This window comes from Leguminivora glycinivorella, chromosome 6, assembly GCF_023078275.1.
Source record: "Leguminivora glycinivorella isolate SPB_JAAS2020 chromosome 6, LegGlyc_1.1, whole genome shotgun sequence".
Classification (NCBI taxonomy): Eukaryota; Metazoa; Arthropoda; class Insecta; order Lepidoptera; family Tortricidae; genus Leguminivora; species Leguminivora glycinivorella.
In genome coordinates this window covers 16610601-16628722 of record NC_062976.1, presented here as the reverse complement: position 1 = coordinate 16628722, position 18122 = coordinate 16610601, and the positions used below count along the sequence as shown (strand labels likewise).

At 36.1% G+C, this 18122-nt stretch overlaps 3 protein-coding genes across 4 annotated transcripts; 2 read left to right on the top strand and 1 right to left on the bottom strand.

Moving 5' to 3' along the window:
- The first annotated feature begins 6770 nt into the window (after window positions 1–6770).
- LOC125227275 (NADH dehydrogenase (ubiquinone) complex I, assembly factor 6) lies at window positions 6771–11873 on the top strand. 2 transcript variants are annotated; one of them, XM_048131536.1, is made up of 5 exons: window positions 6771–7032; window positions 7117–7354; window positions 7528–7760; window positions 10685–10847; window positions 11633–11873. In XM_048131536.1, the coding sequence occupies exons 1-5, from the start codon at window positions 6896–6898 to the stop codon at window positions 11813–11815; spliced, it is 954 nt and encodes a 317-aa protein (XP_047987493.1). In that variant the 5' UTR covers window positions 6771–6895; the 3' UTR covers window positions 11816–11873. The 2 variants fall into 2 exon arrangements, with proteins under 2 accessions (XP_047987493.1, XP_047987494.1); XM_048131537.1 differs by having other exon boundaries at window positions 6894–7032; window positions 7113–7354.
- A 307-nt stretch (window positions 11874–12180) lies between these two features.
- Window positions 12181–15786, bottom strand: LOC125226981 (platelet-activating factor acetylhydrolase IB subunit beta homolog). The gene is made up of 4 exons (XM_048131167.1): window positions 15545–15786; window positions 15157–15363; window positions 14583–14705; window positions 12181–13726 (listed from the first exon to the last, which is right to left on the bottom strand). Exons 1-4 carry the CDS (start codon window positions 15608–15610, stop codon window positions 13445–13447), a joined length of 678 nt encoding a protein of 225 aa, XP_047987124.1. The 5' UTR covers window positions 15611–15786; the 3' UTR covers window positions 12181–13444.
- Window positions 15787–16038: 252 nt separating this feature from the next.
- LOC125226980 (deubiquitinase OTUD6B) lies at window positions 16039–17404 on the top strand. Its single transcript, XM_048131166.1, has one exon. It carries the CDS (start codon window positions 16387–16389, stop codon window positions 17239–17241), a length of 855 nt encoding a protein of 284 aa, XP_047987123.1. The 5' UTR covers window positions 16039–16386; the 3' UTR covers window positions 17242–17404.
- The last annotated feature ends 718 nt before the right edge of the window (window positions 17405–18122 follow it).

The following is an 18122-nucleotide window of genomic DNA, read 5'->3' as shown; positions in this document are numbered from 1 at the left end:
AAGCTGAAATTTGGTACCAATATGTATATCAATCACGCTAACAAAGTGCAAAAATAAAAAATGGAAAAAAATGTTTTATTAGGGTACCCTCCCTACATATAAAGTGGGGGCGTATATTTTTTTCATTCCAACCCCAACGTGTGATATATCGTTGGATAGGTATTTAAAAATGAATAAGGGTTTACTAAGATCGTTTTTTGATAATATTAATATTTTCGGAAATAATCGCTCCTAAAGGAAAAAAAGTGCGTCCCCCCTCTAACTTTTGAACCATATGTTTAAAAAATATGAAAAAAATCACAAAAGTAGAACTTTATAAAGACTTTCTAGGAAAATTGTTTTGAACTTGATAGGTTCAGTAGTTTTTGAGAAAAATACGAAAAACTACGGAACCCTACACTGAGCGTGGCCCGACACGCTCTTGGCCGGTTTTTTTTTATAGTTTTTAATGAAAAATGTTACATTTTGCAAAAACCGCTCTTCTTTAGGAATAAGGCCTCTTAACCTTGGTTGATTCCGTTTCGCGCTACTTAGATAGAGGGATGCAGGTGGACGTGCTGTACTTTGATTTCAAAAAAGCCTTTGATCGCGTAGATAACGACGTACTCTTAAGCAAATTATGCAGCATTGGTTTCTCGCCTAAACTGCTTTGCCTTTTTGCTAGTTATCTACGTGATAGACGGCAATATGTGCAGCACGGATGCTTTGTGTCGAGTGCCTACCCCACCCGTTCCGGGGTCAGTCAGGGCTCTATTCTGGGTCCTCTGCTCTTTGGTGTTATGGTCAATGATCTGGCCTTGGTGCCTAAGCATGCGCAATGCCTACTCTATGCTGACGACCTGAAACTAATTTACAGGGTCCAGGAAGATTCTGACTTACAATCTTTACAAAGTGATATTGATCGGGTTTATGAATTGAGTCTTGTAAACAAACTTCTGAAACTTCAGTTCAATGTTGACAACTGTGCGGTTATTACTTTTTGTAAAGCGCGTAGTCCCCTGTGTAGGCAGTATCTCCTGGGGTGGAAACCCATCGCCCGTGTCACATCGATACGGGACTTGAGGGTTGTTTTAGATTCCCACCTTAACTTTCATGAGCACATGACAATGCTTGCTGCAGACTGTTACCGCAGGCTTGGGTTTGTTGTCCGCAACGCCAAAGAATTTGACAATCCCAGGGACATAAAGCCCAGGGACATATACTGCCCTCGTGAGAAGTAAGCTTGAGACAGCCTCAGCCGTTTGAAATCCCCATGAAGCGCTCTACATCCTGCTGCTCGAAAAGGTCCAAAAAATATTTTTGCGTTTCTTTTATAAAAAAATGTACGGGTATTACCGATTCTTGTACCCAACAAAATTCCTTTTGGGGACGTTGGGTTTCTTCTCGTTAGAAGTTAGGCGTAATGTCGTGCTGATGTCTGTTGCATGTAGGGTTGCCAACTTTTGTTTAGGGAAATATAGTATTTTATAAAATTCCATCTAAAAAATATAGTACACCGAAATAAAATATAGTACGGTACACATAATCGATAACCAAGTCGTAGAGATCGTTCTTTCTGTCCACTCTAAGGAGCTTTTCATCGATTTTTGACAAGTTTTGTGTTGCATTGGTTCTCTTATAACTATCGTCGAAAGTTGTATGGCCGAATATCACTTCCCAACTCACGTTTCACGGAATTTTATTCCGCCGACTGTTCATTTCAAACTTATTGTTTTATTTGCCAAGCTCACATTTACCAACTTAACATTTGGCCTTTTTTAAAAAAACCGGCCAAGAGCGTGTCGGGCCACGCTCAGTGTAGGGTTCCGTAGTTTTCCTTATTTTTCTCAAAAACTACTGAACCTATCAAGTTCAAAATAACTTTCCTAGAAAGTCTTTATTAAGTTCTACTTTTGTGATTTTTTTCATATTTTTTGAACATATGGTTCAAAAGTTAGAGGGGGGGGGACGCACTTTTTTTTCCTTTAGGAGCGATTATTTCCGAAAGTATTGATATTATCAAAAAACGATTTTTGTAAACCCTTATTCATTTTTAAATACCTATCCAACAATATATCACACGTTGGGGTTGGAATGAAAAAAAAAATCAGCCTCCACTTTACATGTAGGGGGGGTACCCTAATAAAACATTTTTTTCCATTTTTTATTTTTGCACTTTGTCGGCGTGATTGATATACATATTGGTACCAAATTTCAGCTTTCTAGTGTTAACGGTTACTGAGATTATCCGCGGACGGACGGACGGACGGACGGACGGACGGACGGACGGACGGACGGACGGACGGACGGACGGACGGACGGACGGACGGACGGACAGACAGACATGGCGAAACTATAAGGGTTCCTAGTTGACTACGGAACCCTAAAAAGCAAACTTTCTTGTTGTCGAATGTTTTACTTAGCGTAATATATAATTTAGCGTAATTATTGTATGTAATGTCCCAAATGTTTTATTGAACATCAACAATATATATGGAGTATTTCGAAAAATATGCAATATTGAGTCTTCTATCACTTTCTAAATTTATTGACAGGCATGCAATTTTTACTTACGTACCTATTAATATTCTTTTAATTTCAATAGTTACCTACTTACTTTTTTTACAAGACCCATATTAAAAAAAAATACCCATATTATAAGTACTTATATTTTTTATGAAATTTGACATTGTTTTAAAAACATTTTTAGTTAAATGAAATCTAGACTTTTATAAAAATGCAAAAGCGATTTTAATTTTAAACTAATTAAAGCAAAAATTCGGACCAAAGAACCAGTTTCGGTCCTAAAATAGTTCAACTTTGATGCTAAATATCACAGAATCAATGAGCTGTGAAGTAGGTACCTAAATATGGGATGCTAGTTTGTTTAAAGACGATGCTGTTAATATGCTTTAGAAACTATCGTAATATTCATAATACCAATGGATTCAAATCGAAGCTCATCGGAGTAGAGAATCCCCTTAAGAAATGTCGTTATTTAATATATCATGGAAAAAATACAAATGTTTGCAAACAACAGTGTATACGTAACTGAAATATTTGTAGGTTAGAACGAAATAATAAAATGTACAGTGAAGGTTAAATATGAATAAAAGCGCGAGCGGAGCGAGCGCGAAATTTTTTTCATTATCATAACGCCGCTCGGCGGTTTTACCCTAGTGTAAATTCGCCACTGGCATGGACCCCAAAAATATAGTACTTTTGCGTACTATATATGTTTCATATAGAATATAGTACGCTGGGCCAAAATATAGTACAGTACTATATTATATAGTACGGTTGGCAACCCTAGTTGCATGTGGTATTTTGAAGGGGGAGTCAGATTGCCCGGTTTTAGTATCCCAGCTGGTCCGTCTATTTGTTCCCTCTGTGACGAAATATGCTTTTCGTGAATGTAGGCACCCCCTACTGGCGGTGCCGGCCGCTCGAACCGTGTTTTGCCGCAAGTGACCGCTAGTTCGTGCACTGCAAATAGTGAATGAGTTTTTAGACGTGGCACCTAATGTTGATATTCTTGAGAGCAGATGGGCGTTTATACGTGACGAATGCATGAGGTTTTGTGTGGGATTGGATGCTAGGCCTTCATCTGTTATTTATTAGTTATGTTATGGTATGTAATGTTTTGATTTTGCTGTTTATTTAATATTTAATTTTGTGCTACTTGTTGTAATGTTTATTTAAAATTCACGGTGCTTTAGTTTTGTATACTGTCATACTGTGTAATTTTCTTTGTGTAAATAAATAAAATAAATAAATCTATTTAAATATTATTGATCCTAGCGAAAAAACGTACAAAACTTTTATTGTAGCAAATTTTATGTTTGTTATTCCCGTTGAAGATTGATTTAGCTGTGGACCACCGTTTTCGAGTTATTTGCAAAAAACGGCTCGTGTAATCTATTTAAAATACTGTCCTACTAAAATATTGATCCTAACGAAAAATCTTACATAACATTTTTATATTAAAGGAAAAAATGGAAAAATTTACGCTTCCGGCGGGACTTGAACCCGCACCATTTTTGCAATCCGTGCAATGCTCTTACCAATTGAGCTACGGAAGCCACGCCGGACTTCGCAAATCTTTCCATGCCTTTCCTTTTTTACACGTCTTAGGGTGACGTATAAAAATGTTTAGAATCGTTAGCAGACGTTTCTGCTTAATAAAAAAAAAATAATCTTACATAACGTTTCTTGTAGCAAATATTATATAGATTATTTCTGTTTAATATTATTTCTGGTAATGGAGCACCGTTTTTGATGTTATTAACAAAAAGCGGCCCATGTAATCTATTTCAAAATACTTTCCAACTAAAATATTGATACTAGCGAAAAAACGTATAGAACCTTTCTTATAGGAAATTTTATGTAGATTTTATTCTTGTGAACATTTTAATTAGCTGTGGGCCACCGTTTACGAGGTATTTACAAAAAAAACGGCCCATGAAATCTATTTAAAAATATTTTCCAACTAAAATATTCATCCTATCGAAAAATCTTATAGAACCTTTCTTGTAGGAAATATTATGACGATTAATTCTGTATACCATTATTTTTTGCTGTGCGCCACCGTTTTTGAGTTATCAACAAAAAGCGGCCCATTTCAAAATACTTTCCAACTAAAATATTGATTCTAGCGAAATAACGTATAGAACCTTTCTTGTAGGAAATCTTATGTAGATTTTTTCTCGTGAACATTTTATTTAGCTGTAGGCCACCGTTTACGAGGTATTTACAAAAAACGGCCCATGAAATCTATTTAAAAATACTTCCCAACTAAAATATTGATCCTAGCGAAAAATATTATAGAACCTGTCTTGTAGGAAATATTATGAAGATTAATTCTGTGTAACATTAGTTTTGGCTGTGAGCCACCGATTTCGAGTTATTAAGAAAAAACGGCCCATGAAATCTATTTAAAAATAATTTCCAACTAAAATATTGATTCTAGCGAAAAATGTTATAGAACCCTTCTTGTAGGAAATATTATGTAGATTAATTTTGTGTAACATTAGTTTTGGCTGTGAGCCACCGATTTCGAGTTATTAACAAAAAACGGCCCATGTAATCTATTTAAAAATACTTTCCAACTAAAATATTGATTCTAGCGAAAAATGTTATAGAACCTTTCTTGTGGGAAATATTATGTAGATTAATTCTGTATAACATTATTTTTGGCTGTGAGCCACCGATTTCGAGTTATTAACAAAAAACTGCCCATGAAATGTATTTAAAAATACTTTCCAACTAAAATATTGATTCTAGCGAAAAAACGTATAGAACCTTTCTTGTAGGAAATATTATGTAGATTAATTCTGTCTAACATTATTTTTGGCTGTGAGCCACCGTTTTTGAGTTATCAACAAAAAACGGCCCAAATATCTATTTAAAAATACTTTCTAACTAAAAAATTTATCCTAGCGAAAAAAGTTATATAACCTTTCTTATAGGAAATTTTATGTAGATATTTTCTGTTTAACATAATTTTTTGCTGTGGGCCACCGTTTACGAGGTATTGACGAAAAACGGAGCATGTAATCGATTAAAAAAAACTTTCTTACTAAATTATCCATTTATATATTGATCCTATCGAAAAAACGTACATAACCTTTCTTGTAGGAAATTTTATGTAGATATTTTCTGTTTAACATATTTTTTTGCTGTGGGCCACCGTTTACGAGTTATTTACGAAAAACTAAAAAATTGACTTTCAAGATCGAATGGCAGGGTACGGACCCCACCTCATGTCATGGCATTATTTTTCCATGGCTATTTAGACCCTCATCTTTCACTGGTAAAAATGACAGACTGCCTCAAGAACCTTTTTTGGAATTTTTTTTTTACCACTTTGTACCGTTCTGGCACGGTGAAGGACCCGGCCAAATGATCTGGCATAAATACTATGCGACTTCTGAGGAACTCTATTTTCACTTTTTAATAATTCCAGGTTGATAGTAGAGAAGAGCCCAGAGCCGCCAGACGTTCCTCATTTTCTCAAGAATGAAACTTTGGGATAATATAGAGTTCGTATCGACGTTTAATAAACTATCAAGCGACATTAAACATGTGATTATGTAACCGCTGTCTCGCTCGGGCATCTTGTCTGTAATGGCCGCTGTACACATGGGGCCAATGGTTGGGCCAACCCTTGGAGCAGCCCCTTGGCCAAGATAAGAGTCGCTGTTTACACATAGGTGAACCAATCACTTGGCATTGGCCCTTCATAAAAGATGGACGTAGAATGGAAAATGCTAGGTAATTCTAGGTCATTTACATTCTCAGCAAAATTTAATTAATAAATAATAACCGCGTCATAAAATTAAATTATCTGAAATATTATCCATTTTTTGAATATTCTGATAAGCACATTTATCTTTTTTAGGCAATACATTAAACAATTGCAAGGGTATTGTATTTCTAAAATCAACACTATTATTGGCATAGATAAACTAATTATTTTCGTAAATCTTTCACTACTGTCCTCTCTGACGGCTGGCGACAAACTGAATAAGGCGCCAACGTGTGAACGCAGTTGGCCATTGGCGTCAAGATCCTTTGATGTGTGGATAAAAAACCGACACCAGTCGGTTGGCCGGCCAGCGCTGGCACCAACTGCCATCGTACGGCCACACGCTTGGCCAAGGGGTTGGTCGAAGGGTTGGTCAAACCGTTGGTCCCATGTGTACAGCGGCCTTTAAATTTTGGTGTTAATCGATTAAATGTCAAATCGATTATCTATTCTTACTGCTGGCAGCACACAAATCAAATGTCAAAACTGTCAAAAGCCGATCAATAGTTTATGTTCAAAACATAACCTAAAAACATAAATAAAAATTATTAAAAACAAATAAATTTTGTGGTAGGAAAAGCTGGAACCTGAAAACGAGCAAAATCAGGAATGTATTTCACGAAGAAAACTATTACTAAGTTATTAACACAAACTTTGAAGACAAGGCAATATGCGAAAATAAGACCACTAGATACAACTCCTACTTCCAATGTAGACTCTATTAATTATTGTGCACAAATAGTAAAGTAATAAACTTTTTAAATTAACTTTTATTATGATATGTCAGACATAGAACATATTCTGGTACTTGTGTCTTCTTTTACAGATAGGTCGCATGATTATGAAAATTTTCTGGCGACGCTACTTATGACAAAAGCTCTCCGGTCACCGACGCTTGTGGTCAGAGCATTCAATGTAGAAATTGCCAGGGTGCAAGATCAAACTACGGATCCTCAAATTGCAATGATGCGGATGCAATTTTGGCATGACACTTTAAAGGATATTTATAAGAAGGATCAAACTCTTAATCAGGTTCCAGCTAATCCTGTTGCTCAAGAATTATTTAAGGTGAGTTCAGTTTCTACTCTATATGCATTTACTCAACTATAATTCATCTATTTTGAAACTTTCTTATTTAGGGTATTTTTACTACTTCCTTCACCTTCATTCACTGGCTGAGCAATCCAACAGTCTTTTTCAGTTTGTCAAATCAATTGATGGTCTTCTTTATTATGTTGTAGATTTGTAATGTATACAAATTACCAAAGAGAAATTTGCAAAAGCTCATTGACTCCAGACAGATGTTGATGAAAGCAAAATATTTTGGTAGTCTTGCTGATTTAGAGAAATACACTGATGATAGTGTATCAGCAATTTACTATACAATATTATGGATGGCAGGTGTGCAGAGTTTGCATGCCGATCATGCAGCATCCCATTTAGGTAAAGCACAAGGACTCACCAATATGCTAAGGTATGTTTCAACAATTGCTATATTAGAAATTTAAAATTTAGATTGTGGTCACATCTGAAAGTTTATTTTGTTTATTTTTGTTTATTTGTTTATTTTACAATTAGTACTAACAGTAAAACCTTACGTACTAATCGGTGCTATAGGTACTACTTATGTCTATCATGCATACATATAAGCACTTAATTAAGCAAATTTAAATTACAATTGTGTCAGAAAGAAATAATTAGGTACAATAAAAATCACAATGTCAAAAAAAATTACTACAATTTCGTTACTTTATACAATAGAGCTTTTTGTAACCATGGATTCGAGGTAACGGCTGGCTGCTGTGAGAAACTGATTCTCAGAGGTGTAAAAAATGTCAAGTTGGCTATTGCTTATTAAGATACCATTCAAGAGAGTCATTGCTTGATGTAAAGGAGAAAAGAGAGCCCGCGAGATCTGGTCGACGGGACAGCAAAAAATCCGTGATTGCGAGCGCGTAATTGCTTAAAGGAGATTCGAGGAACCCGAATTGCTAACAGAGAGAGTAAAGCTGGGTTGGTTAGTGTTCCCGAATAAGTCGAAGAAAATATTTTAATTAGGTAGATATTCCTTCGGGCTTCAAGCGATGTCTGGTCTACCATACCAAGAATAAAAAGGGTAGGGTATAAGTAAGGATAGTAGCCGTATAGTTGTTTGTATAGGAATCGCGCGTATGATTTTTGTACCCGTTCCAGGAGGAGTATATAATGCTGTTCGTGGGGATTCCAGACTATAGCATTCGTTTCTAGCTTGCTACGTACAAAAGCGTTGTACAAAATAGTGATAGCGTGCCTGTTTGTAAACAACTTTGCCTGTCGTATGACAAAACCCAGGCATCTTCTGGCCTCATTGCAGATCTTTACTATATGTTGGTTGAAAGTGAGCTGGGGATCGAACCATGTACCTAAATCTTTCATCTCACTGACTTTTTTCAGTGGTTTTCCTTCGATTTGGTATGGGCACTGTACCGGGTGGCGCGCTCTAGTATAAGACATCACGGTACATTTTTCTTCATTAAGGCTGAGACTGTTATTTTTTGCCCAGGTGTGAACGGCATCAATATCGGACTGTAGCATACTGGTATCGTTAGAGTTTTCAATTGGCAAAGCTAATTTCAAATCGTCAGCAAATAGCAAGCATGTTGAGAATTTAATCGCTGCTGGCAGGTCATTAACAAGAATGAGAAATAGTAGAGGCCCAAGATTACTGCCCTGTCCAATACCCGAAGCAACCAAAAAGGGAGTTGATCTAGCATCCTTATAGCATACATATTGCTGTCTGTTTGAGAGGTAGTTCGACATAAACATAAGCAAGTCGAGAGAAAAACCGCTCATAGCAAGTTTTTTCAGTAGGATATCGCAATCAACTCGGTCGAATGCTTTGCGGAAGTCAAAATACGCTACGTCTACTTGCCGCTTTTGATCTAAATTATTCGCTATCATTGAAACAATATTGAGCAGGTTTGATGTAGTTGATCGCTTCGGTAGGAACCCATGTTGTTCATCGCAGAACCAACCGTTCAACTGTTTAAATATTTTTGAGTATATGATTGACTCGAAAACCTTACCGAAGATGCATAGCACAGCAATAGGCCTGTAGTTCTGAACATCCGATTTTGTTCCTGACTTATGAATTGGTAAAACTTTGGTTGTCTTCCAAGCTGATGGGTAAATTCTGTTTTTTAAAGCTAAGTTAAATATGCACGTGAGAGGTTGGACAAATGCTTCACAGCAATCCTTAACGATGTACTGAGGAATTTCATCTGGTCCTTGCGTGTGTTTTGGCCGCAAGTGATTTATTGCAGTTCGAACATCATCGTCACTAATGTGGTCAAGAGTTATACGCCGGTCACTACAGTTGGGTATTTCAGAGCTGGCCTTATGACAAGCTGCCGTTACGTCAAGCGTGGGGGTATTTTTAGAAATACGTCTTTAAAAAAAGTTGCAAATGAGTCGGCTACATCTTGCGACGACATATTGCCGAAAGTCGCAGGTTGATTCGACACTCTGTTTCGTTTTATATATTTCCAGAAGGTGGCAGGGTCTCGAATTATATTGCCTTGTAAATTATTAATGTACGATTGCACAGCAGCTTCGGTTTTAACCTTTACCATTTTGCGATAGTAGGTGAAGAACGCGTAGTAAAGTTGATCGGCAGTTTGTTTAAACAACTTGTGATAGCAATTTTTCAATTTGTTTAATTCAATTAGGTCCGCAGAAAACCATTCCGGATACTGCTGCTTAGGTTTATTCTTAGGAGGTTTTCTTAATGGTACGCACTCCGTTAGAATTCCATCCAATATGCCATAAAAAAGGGTGGTGCACTCATTAGTGTCGCTAATGCTAAGGAGCGGGGTCCAGTCCGCGGCAGCTAATTTATGATATAGTAGATAAAAGTTGGCCTTACAGTAGTTTCTTGCAAGTATACTGTCGTGGTTGTGAGGAATAGGGTTATTATTTCTGTTAGGATTATACTTATTGAATAGAGACGGGCATGACACCTCTATTTTTAGTGGAGGGTGATGCTTTTCGACTGATACAAGTCCAGCAACAGCTTCCTCGGTTGCTATTTGAGAGGTCGAGTTATATATATCTGCAGGTATGGACTTTGTGTCCAATAAACATGTGCCTTGATGTGGCCAATAAAGTTGTACAGATGTAGTGCAAAAAGGGTTTCCTTCGGAAACATTCGTGTTTCAGTCAACTAGCATGACACGTTCATATGTTTTTGTAACAATACGAAGACAAATCTTTTCATACTACATCTGTAGGTATATTTGAGATGTGACTGTATTATTAAATTATACTCACCTACTAATTACTCATCTGAGATAACTGCATTAAAAATCAAATTCTAAATTTCATATTATGATTATTTATAAGGTGCTAAATTAATTACAGATCTATACCTATGTCTAGTCATTATAAAATGGTATATGTACCCATGGATTTGCTAATGAAGCATAACATTTCTCAAGAAGATGTACTGAGATGTCAGGATAGTGAAAACATGAGAAATTGTACATATGAAATTGCAATCTCAGCAAATAATCATCTGAAAAAGGTATGGAATATATAAAATAAATTTAAAATTTAGTTCAATTGATTTTGTACATACATAAATAACTCAAATGGCAGTAATTGACTCCTGGTGAGGTAAAATTTCATGAATGCAGGACTCTACTTCTGGCTTGCATGGCTTTACTAGACAGGCGTCCAGTTTTTTTACCATAGCCCTAGTATACAGTCCATGACCTCCATCCCATAGTCAAGTTCATTCTAGATTACATCAGGGCGTTTTCCAAATTAAATCCCGAAAATCGAATTTCACCTGATCTGCACGTGTTTGGGCTCATTCTACTCAGAATCACGAGCTGATTCGATCCCGACGATAAAAAAATGTGTCCCAAATTTTCCATACAAAATTCGAGTTTCCAATACGTCACGCTCGTAGTAAGTTCATACTAAAATCGTGACGTAAAAGGAAAAAATATTAGGACACTTTTTTTTATCGTCGGGATCGAATCAGCTCGTGATTCTGAGTAGAATGAGCCCAGACACGTCCAGATCTGGTGAAATTCGATTTTCGGGATTTAATTTGGAAAACGCCCATCAACATGCAGTCTTTATGGGTGCTGCCCTGCTGCCTCTCCTCAGATGCGTCCCATGATACCGGCTAGGCCTTCATCTGTTAATTTTAGTGCAGCAGAGTGCAGACCCACAATTTTCTACTATACACTGACTACACTGTACCTAGTTAGTGACATGACCATCAAGATAAACTATAGGTATAGATAGTCCAGTATGCACTAAAACTAGTTTTATAATACAATTCTATTTTCTTTTCAGGCAAGAAAGATAGGAGGTGTACCGAAATTAGCTAATCAAATATTTCTTCCTGCTGTTGCAATAAACAATTATCTCAAGAAGCTCCAAAAATGCAATTTTAATGTGTTTGACAGTTCACTAGTTCACAGAAGTGCTACTTTACCTATTATATATTATTTTATGAGACTCTGTAACAGGTACTGACTGTCTTATATCAGTTATATGTAATAGGTCCTATAAGTAGAGTGTTAAATTATTAATAAAGTATTTTTTATAGAAAATCTGGGTGTATTTAATATTTCGGATATGTGACGTTATCTGGGTAAAGGGACTTTATTGTCGATCGCGCTTACGGCGTTATGAGCGATGTTCATAATTATACAAATACGACACCGCGGGAAAGCGCCATCGACAATAAGGTCCCTTTACCCAGATAACGTCACATATTTATTCTAATTATAATGAAAACAGTATGTTGTAAGGTGTTTTCAGGTAATTTAATAGAATTTAATCGAAAATTGCTTTATAACAGTTTTATTGGAAGGATTAAAGCAAAATAAAACAAAGTGGACATTTTTATAAGAAAATTTTATAGAAATAATTGCACTGTTTACGCTTAAGCTTCTTTTATCATGCAAATAAATACTTACAACAGTTCAGAGATTCAAGCAACATGTTTGGCAACCCGAGTACCTAAAAGTACCTTATAAAATATGTAGCTACAAATCAAATAACACTAGCAATAAGTTACATACTATAATTAAAGGTGAGTTATTCACAACTTCAAATTCATAAAAATATTGCATAGGTAATTGTTCATAAGTATATGTTGACTTATAACCTACTTCAACATGCATTTATGTGAAACTTACAGGTGATGTAGAAAATACTTACAGGTATGTTGAAGATACTATGTTTCAAAAGTATATAATATCAGTCAACACTTGTTTATAAATCCGTTTTTATGAAAGATGGTAATATAACTTTGGTAGAGAAAAGGTTGGAAGTCTTTGGCTTAATCAATTCCATGGAGATAATTATAAATATAAGTTATATAACATGACCTAATCGAGGAATCACACTAGCTATTGCCAAAACATCTACAAATTCTCAAGTTTAAGACCTAAAATAAATAATTATCCTACTCAAACTATAACATAATCTGCTGCCAATAATATGCTTAACATGGTGAGTTCATTAAATGAATAAATCTGCTAAGGCAAACTTACTAGTATGAGCAAACAAATATAAGTACTAAACCCTGTACAGTACTTACAAGCCACTTATGCCTAAATATGCATGACAACCTTGTACATGACAATCTAATGTCCATAGTCTAACAAAGGTAAATATAAATGGCCAGTGGTGAATATAAATATGTAAAAAACTTCTTCATAGGGATATTAATTTGCTTAACAGATTGTAGCATTTATGTCATTTAATTACAGTAATAAATTTTAAAAAACTTTAGCAAAATCTGATTATCACAAATGTATATTCCATTCAAGTATTTATTTCTTTTAAACATCCACCATTGTACTTAAATATAATAGAAATTTTACCCCTTTATTAAAAATCATGGAATGTCATGAGGTTTACTTTACTATTATAAATAAAAAAATTGCTATACAAACACAGCCAATTAGGAAATTATAAAGCTTATCTAACTGGAATGTAAAAAGTTAAAAAAGCGAATAATTTTGTCACTAGACACTTCAATATCAAGTCTAGGATAAACAAAAAGCTATCTTGTAAGTACTACCGCTTGAATGTAGTGAACTTATCCACTGCAAAGCTACCAATATTTATACATACGTGTTACAATGACACTAATTACTCAGAGGGGGTCAAGTCCTTTTCTGGCTCTCCTTCGAACAATATTTGTTGGAGCAGATCATGTATTGGCTCAAAAGCCTTGCGACAAGCAGCATTAGTAGGTATGAGATAGTCGTGCATGTCATGGTGGCTGATGGTGCCATCATTTTGAATTAATCCTTTATCTATAGGAACCATTTCTACTCTATTCATGTTAGTGACTTTTTCCCGTAAAAAAGCATTGATCTTTGCATTCCGTTCTCTCAACTTGTTGGGATGCTGGCCCCGTGGCAGTAAGCTCTGAAATAACAACAATACAATCTTAACAAATTTTAAGTTAAAGTTTTAAAGACCAGGTTTTTAGGTATTTCTATTAATCCTTGCTTGCATGTGGACACAGCTCAATATGTTGTTGGTCAAAACAGACCAGATTTCCAATCCTCTCAACTCTTAGAGTGGACTTCACACCACAATAGAGAGAAACAGGAGAAGCTAGCTTAAGAGAAAGTGACACATAATTCACCACCATGCTGCGGAGTACAAGGAGGAAGAATATGGATCTGAGAGATTTTCGAGGCTTCCTAAACGCCAAAGATCTCCACAACCGTGAGGTGTACAATCTCAGGAATTACTTCCTTAACAACGAGTGTGGGATGCATCGTGATGTGGTGGCAGTTGACGGAAACCTCACGCCGCTCTCCTTGGCGAAAGAGAACTGGCGCAAACCTGTGGTACTAAGTACTGCGGACCGCAAGGCGGTATGGGAGAGCAAGCAGCTACACGGGCGGTTCTACAAGGCCCTCACGGGACCCGATGTAGACCTGCTCGCATCGGTGAACTGGTTACGATTCGGGGACCTCTTCGGAGAAACCGAGGGTTTTGCCTGTGCAATTGCGGACGAAGTTATGATGACGAACAACTACCGTTAATATATCCTGAAGGACGGTACGGTCGACATTTGTCGGGCATGCCGCCGTCCCGGAGAGTCACTCAGGCATATCATTTCCGGTTGTTCTCATCTTGCTAACGGCGAGTACTTGCACAGACATAATCGTAGCCAGGATTATTCACCATATGTAAGTCTTTTTGATGCATGCACTGTACACATCAAAATTGAATTTAAGGTTAATGTTAAGAATTGAATGTCAATACTTACAGGTAAAACTATATAAGCACTTGGGTGTTTTTCCCTAATTAATCTGATGATTTCTAAGATGCCTTCACACACTTGTTCCGGTGTATTTTCTATGTTGTTAGTGCCCACATGCACAACAATCACCTGTAAAATCAATACAAACATTTAAAACATTGACAAAATTAAATTATAATTGAAATCTTATTACATGAACAATAAAACTGAGTATACAAGTTTATAAGGACGATAGTCCACTATCATATTATGTTTATCATAGAAATATGATCATAGGTCTGTATGCCTCCCTTTTTCTCCAACGTGAAAAAAAAAGAATGGCATGTTGCCTATGATCAAATTTCTATGATAAACATATGACAGTGGACTATCGGCCTAACTGACTATTGAACATGTTTGGTGCCAGTGACACATATCTATGTTCATTTTTGTATAAAATCATACCTAGTGGCAGAGAATGTGTTAACAAATTTGCTGGAGTACCAGTGAGACCTTAGACTAAGTATGATTGATTACGAGTTATGCTAATTGCCACAGCAAAGGTGTTAAGTAAAGAGAGCATGACTGCATGCAGACTTACTTTAGGGTCCACATGGTCCAGCTCTCCATTTTTTATACGCCACAAAACATTCTGAGTCTGATCATTGTGGATGCTAAAATTAAGGCAGTGAAGAGGAGCAAACCATTGGTTCCATACATCAGTATGTTCCAATGCTTGTAATATGGAGTCTCCTATGAAAATAACATCGCCATCTTTGCCTTTAGCATCAGACAAGAATCTGTTATGCTGAAACATTCACAAAATAACGTTACATACATAAATAAGCTTATGTTAGCATAAGTAACAATACATGTTTTAAAAAGAGTTGAAAATTTTGCAAATGTATTAGACACAAAGTAGACATGAAGGATAATTACATCTTAAGCTATTTTCACTTCATAACAGTTTTATTAGAAACAAGACTTACGATGCTATTCCACCTTCCATCGCCGTCGGCGTCTTGTTGAGGAGCAGGTACAGAACAAGGATTCATTTCCGAGCAATAAACTAATTACGCCACTTGTAAAAAAATTGAAGCGATCTATTTAACATAAATCTTTCTAAACTCTACAATCTAGAACCTAATTCTATCGATATTATGTTGGCGAATTAAAAATTAGCGAGCCGAAAACGACAACGAAAAATGGCGTCCACAGATAGCGTACAATGATTGTACTACAATCATGTACCGCGAATTTTTAATCATGCGAGTAAATAACCTAAAATAAAATAAAAGAAAGCTAACCATTTTAAACTACTAGATTTTTAAATGTGTTAAGTACATATTCTTCATTCTAATATTCCCAGGGCTATAAAATACTTAAATGATCCTTAATTGATACTGCTTCAATAGAAACTTCAAATCGGACTCTACTAGTTTTGGAACGTCCTCATCACCGTCATGTGTCATTGTCAATGTCAATGTAAAGTTTCATCGTGGGTTTTATTTCAGTTTCTTCCCAGTCACCACGGCACGGTTTCATTCACATATCCCGCATATCCGATCGAGGTCTGTGGATTGGACCCACCGCATGAATAGGATTCTGGACTTAATTTCATCCAGCTCGTCTCTAATTTTATAATTATTTTGTTGTGCAAAAGGTCGTCTAAGAAACGAATCGGAGGCGAAAGAGCCTAGCTCATATTCAAATAAGTAAGACTTCATGCAATGCAGTAAATTGTACCTATTCTGGTACTAATGATCCGGTAGATTTTACCCAACAACTAGATTAATTAAAGGTAAAACTATAAAGAAACTTTATTTAAAACATGGATCAACCCATGTCTCTAGAAGAAATTGAAGTAAAACACCGAAAGGAAAAGAAAGAATTGCAAGCTCATATACAAGGCTTGAAAAAAATAGCTAAAAACGATAAGACTAAGAAAAAAGAATTGACAGCTGAAATAGCTAAATTAGAGTCTGACTTAGAACTCCGCCACAAGGACGAATTAGCTGCACTTGAGAATGATCCCGGGGAACCTGAGGGTCCTGAGGACACTGCATCTCTTGAAGACGAAGATGAAGTACCTAAACTTAAGGTTAGTAAAGCTCAAAAACGCAGAGATAAAAAGCAACAACAGGAAAGAGAAAGAGCAGGACAAATAAAATTACAAGAAAAGGAAAACTTACATGGGCCTAGAAATATTGAAATTCAATCAATAATGAATAAATTAAAGGAGAGGAAATTGACAATATTCTCAATACCTTCTGATGGAGATTGCCTTTATCAAGCTGTGGCGCATCAACTGCTTGCCACCAGATCTAAAACAACATCGGTAGAAGATTTGCGGAAACAGGTTGCAACTTTTATGAGACAAAACAAAGATGATTTTCTCCCATTCATGAGCAATCCAAATACATTTGAGATGCTTACTGAAAGTGAATTCAATGAATACTGTGATGAGATTGCAAACACCAAGGTCTGGGGTGGTCAGTTGGAAATAAGAGCCTTATCTAATTCATTGAAATGTCCCATTAATGTGATACAAGCCTCTGGGCCGGAGTGTATAGAGCAAGGAGCAGAGTTTGAAGGACCTCCATTAATGATCACATATCATAGGCATATGTACAAACTAGGGGAGCATTATAACTCAACTCAGGCAATATGTGAAAGTGATAGTTAAGATGATTTTATTAAACTCTGCTACAATGTTTTGTTTACTTTTTACTATGTATTGTATACAGATGTTTTTGTTATTAAATTTGTATATATTATTACTTCTTACATTTGATTAAATATTGAAAGACCTTAAGGCACTGGTCCCACCTCGATCTAGTAAGCTATGAGCTATCGGCTATAAAAACGAACAAAAGATAAGCACTCCCATGCAAATAAAAGAGACGCGGCGATTTAGATAGCTCACTGCTGGGCGAGTAACTATAAACATCGCCATGTCTCTTTTATTTACACGGGAGTGATTATCTTTTGTTCGTTTTTATAGCCGATAGCTCATAGCTTACTAGCTCGCGGTGGGACCAGTGCCTAATCGATTAATGTATTGTAAAAAATTTATAAATATGAGATAACACTGGAATTCTTCTCTGCTCTCAGGACCCTATTGTAGGATTAAATTTAAGCCCTCCCCATCCATACTATCCATACTTCCATATCCATACTAATATTATAAATGCGAAAGTAACTCTGTCTGTCTGTCTGTCTGTCTGTCTGTCTGTCTGTCTGTCTGTCTGTCTGTCTGTCTGTCTGTTACGCTTTCTCGCTTAAACCACGCAACCGATTTTGATGAAATTTGGAACAGACAATCTTTAGACCCTGAGACAGAACATAGGCTACTTTTTATTTCGAATAAAAAGGGATGAAGGGGTTGAAAAAGAGGTTGAAAGTTTGTATGGGATTTCTTAATTTTAAAAGATAAAACCATGAAACTTTATATTTTAGCACTTGATAAGAAATCATTAAACATATATTTAAAGTCACATACAGGTCGAACGCGATTAATTAACATTATTTTTACCTTTAAAATAAACATGGTGGGAAATAAACATT

Excerpts from the sequence above, each read along its gene's own strand:
- LOC125226981 (XM_048131167.1), bottom strand. The coding sequence starts at position 15,610 with ATGAATCCTTGTTCTGTACCTGCTCCTCAACAAGACGCCGACGGCGAT. Across the intron at positions 14,706-15,156 it reads TGGACCATGTGGACCCTAAA|GTGATTGTTGTGCATGTGGG; the intron begins GTAAGTCTGCAT and ends TTGATTTTACAG. Across the intron at positions 13,727-14,582 it reads GTGCTTATATAGTTTTACCT|AGCTTACTGCCACGGGGCCA; the intron begins GTAAGTATTGAC and ends TTGTTATTTCAG.
- LOC125227275 (XM_048131536.1), top strand. The coding sequence starts at position 6,896 with ATGTATTTCACGAAGAAAACTATTACTAAGTTATTAACACAAACTTTG. Across the intron at positions 7,355-7,527 it reads TTGCTCAAGAATTATTTAAG|ATTTGTAATGTATACAAATT; the intron begins GTGAGTTCAGTT and ends ATTATGTTGTAG. Across the intron at positions 7,761-10,684 it reads GGACTCACCAATATGCTAAG|ATCTATACCTATGTCTAGTC; the intron begins GTATGTTTCAAC and ends AATTAATTACAG.
- LOC125226980 (XM_048131166.1), top strand. The coding sequence starts at position 16,387 with ATGGATCAACCCATGTCTCTAGAAGAAATTGAAGTAAAACACCGAAAG.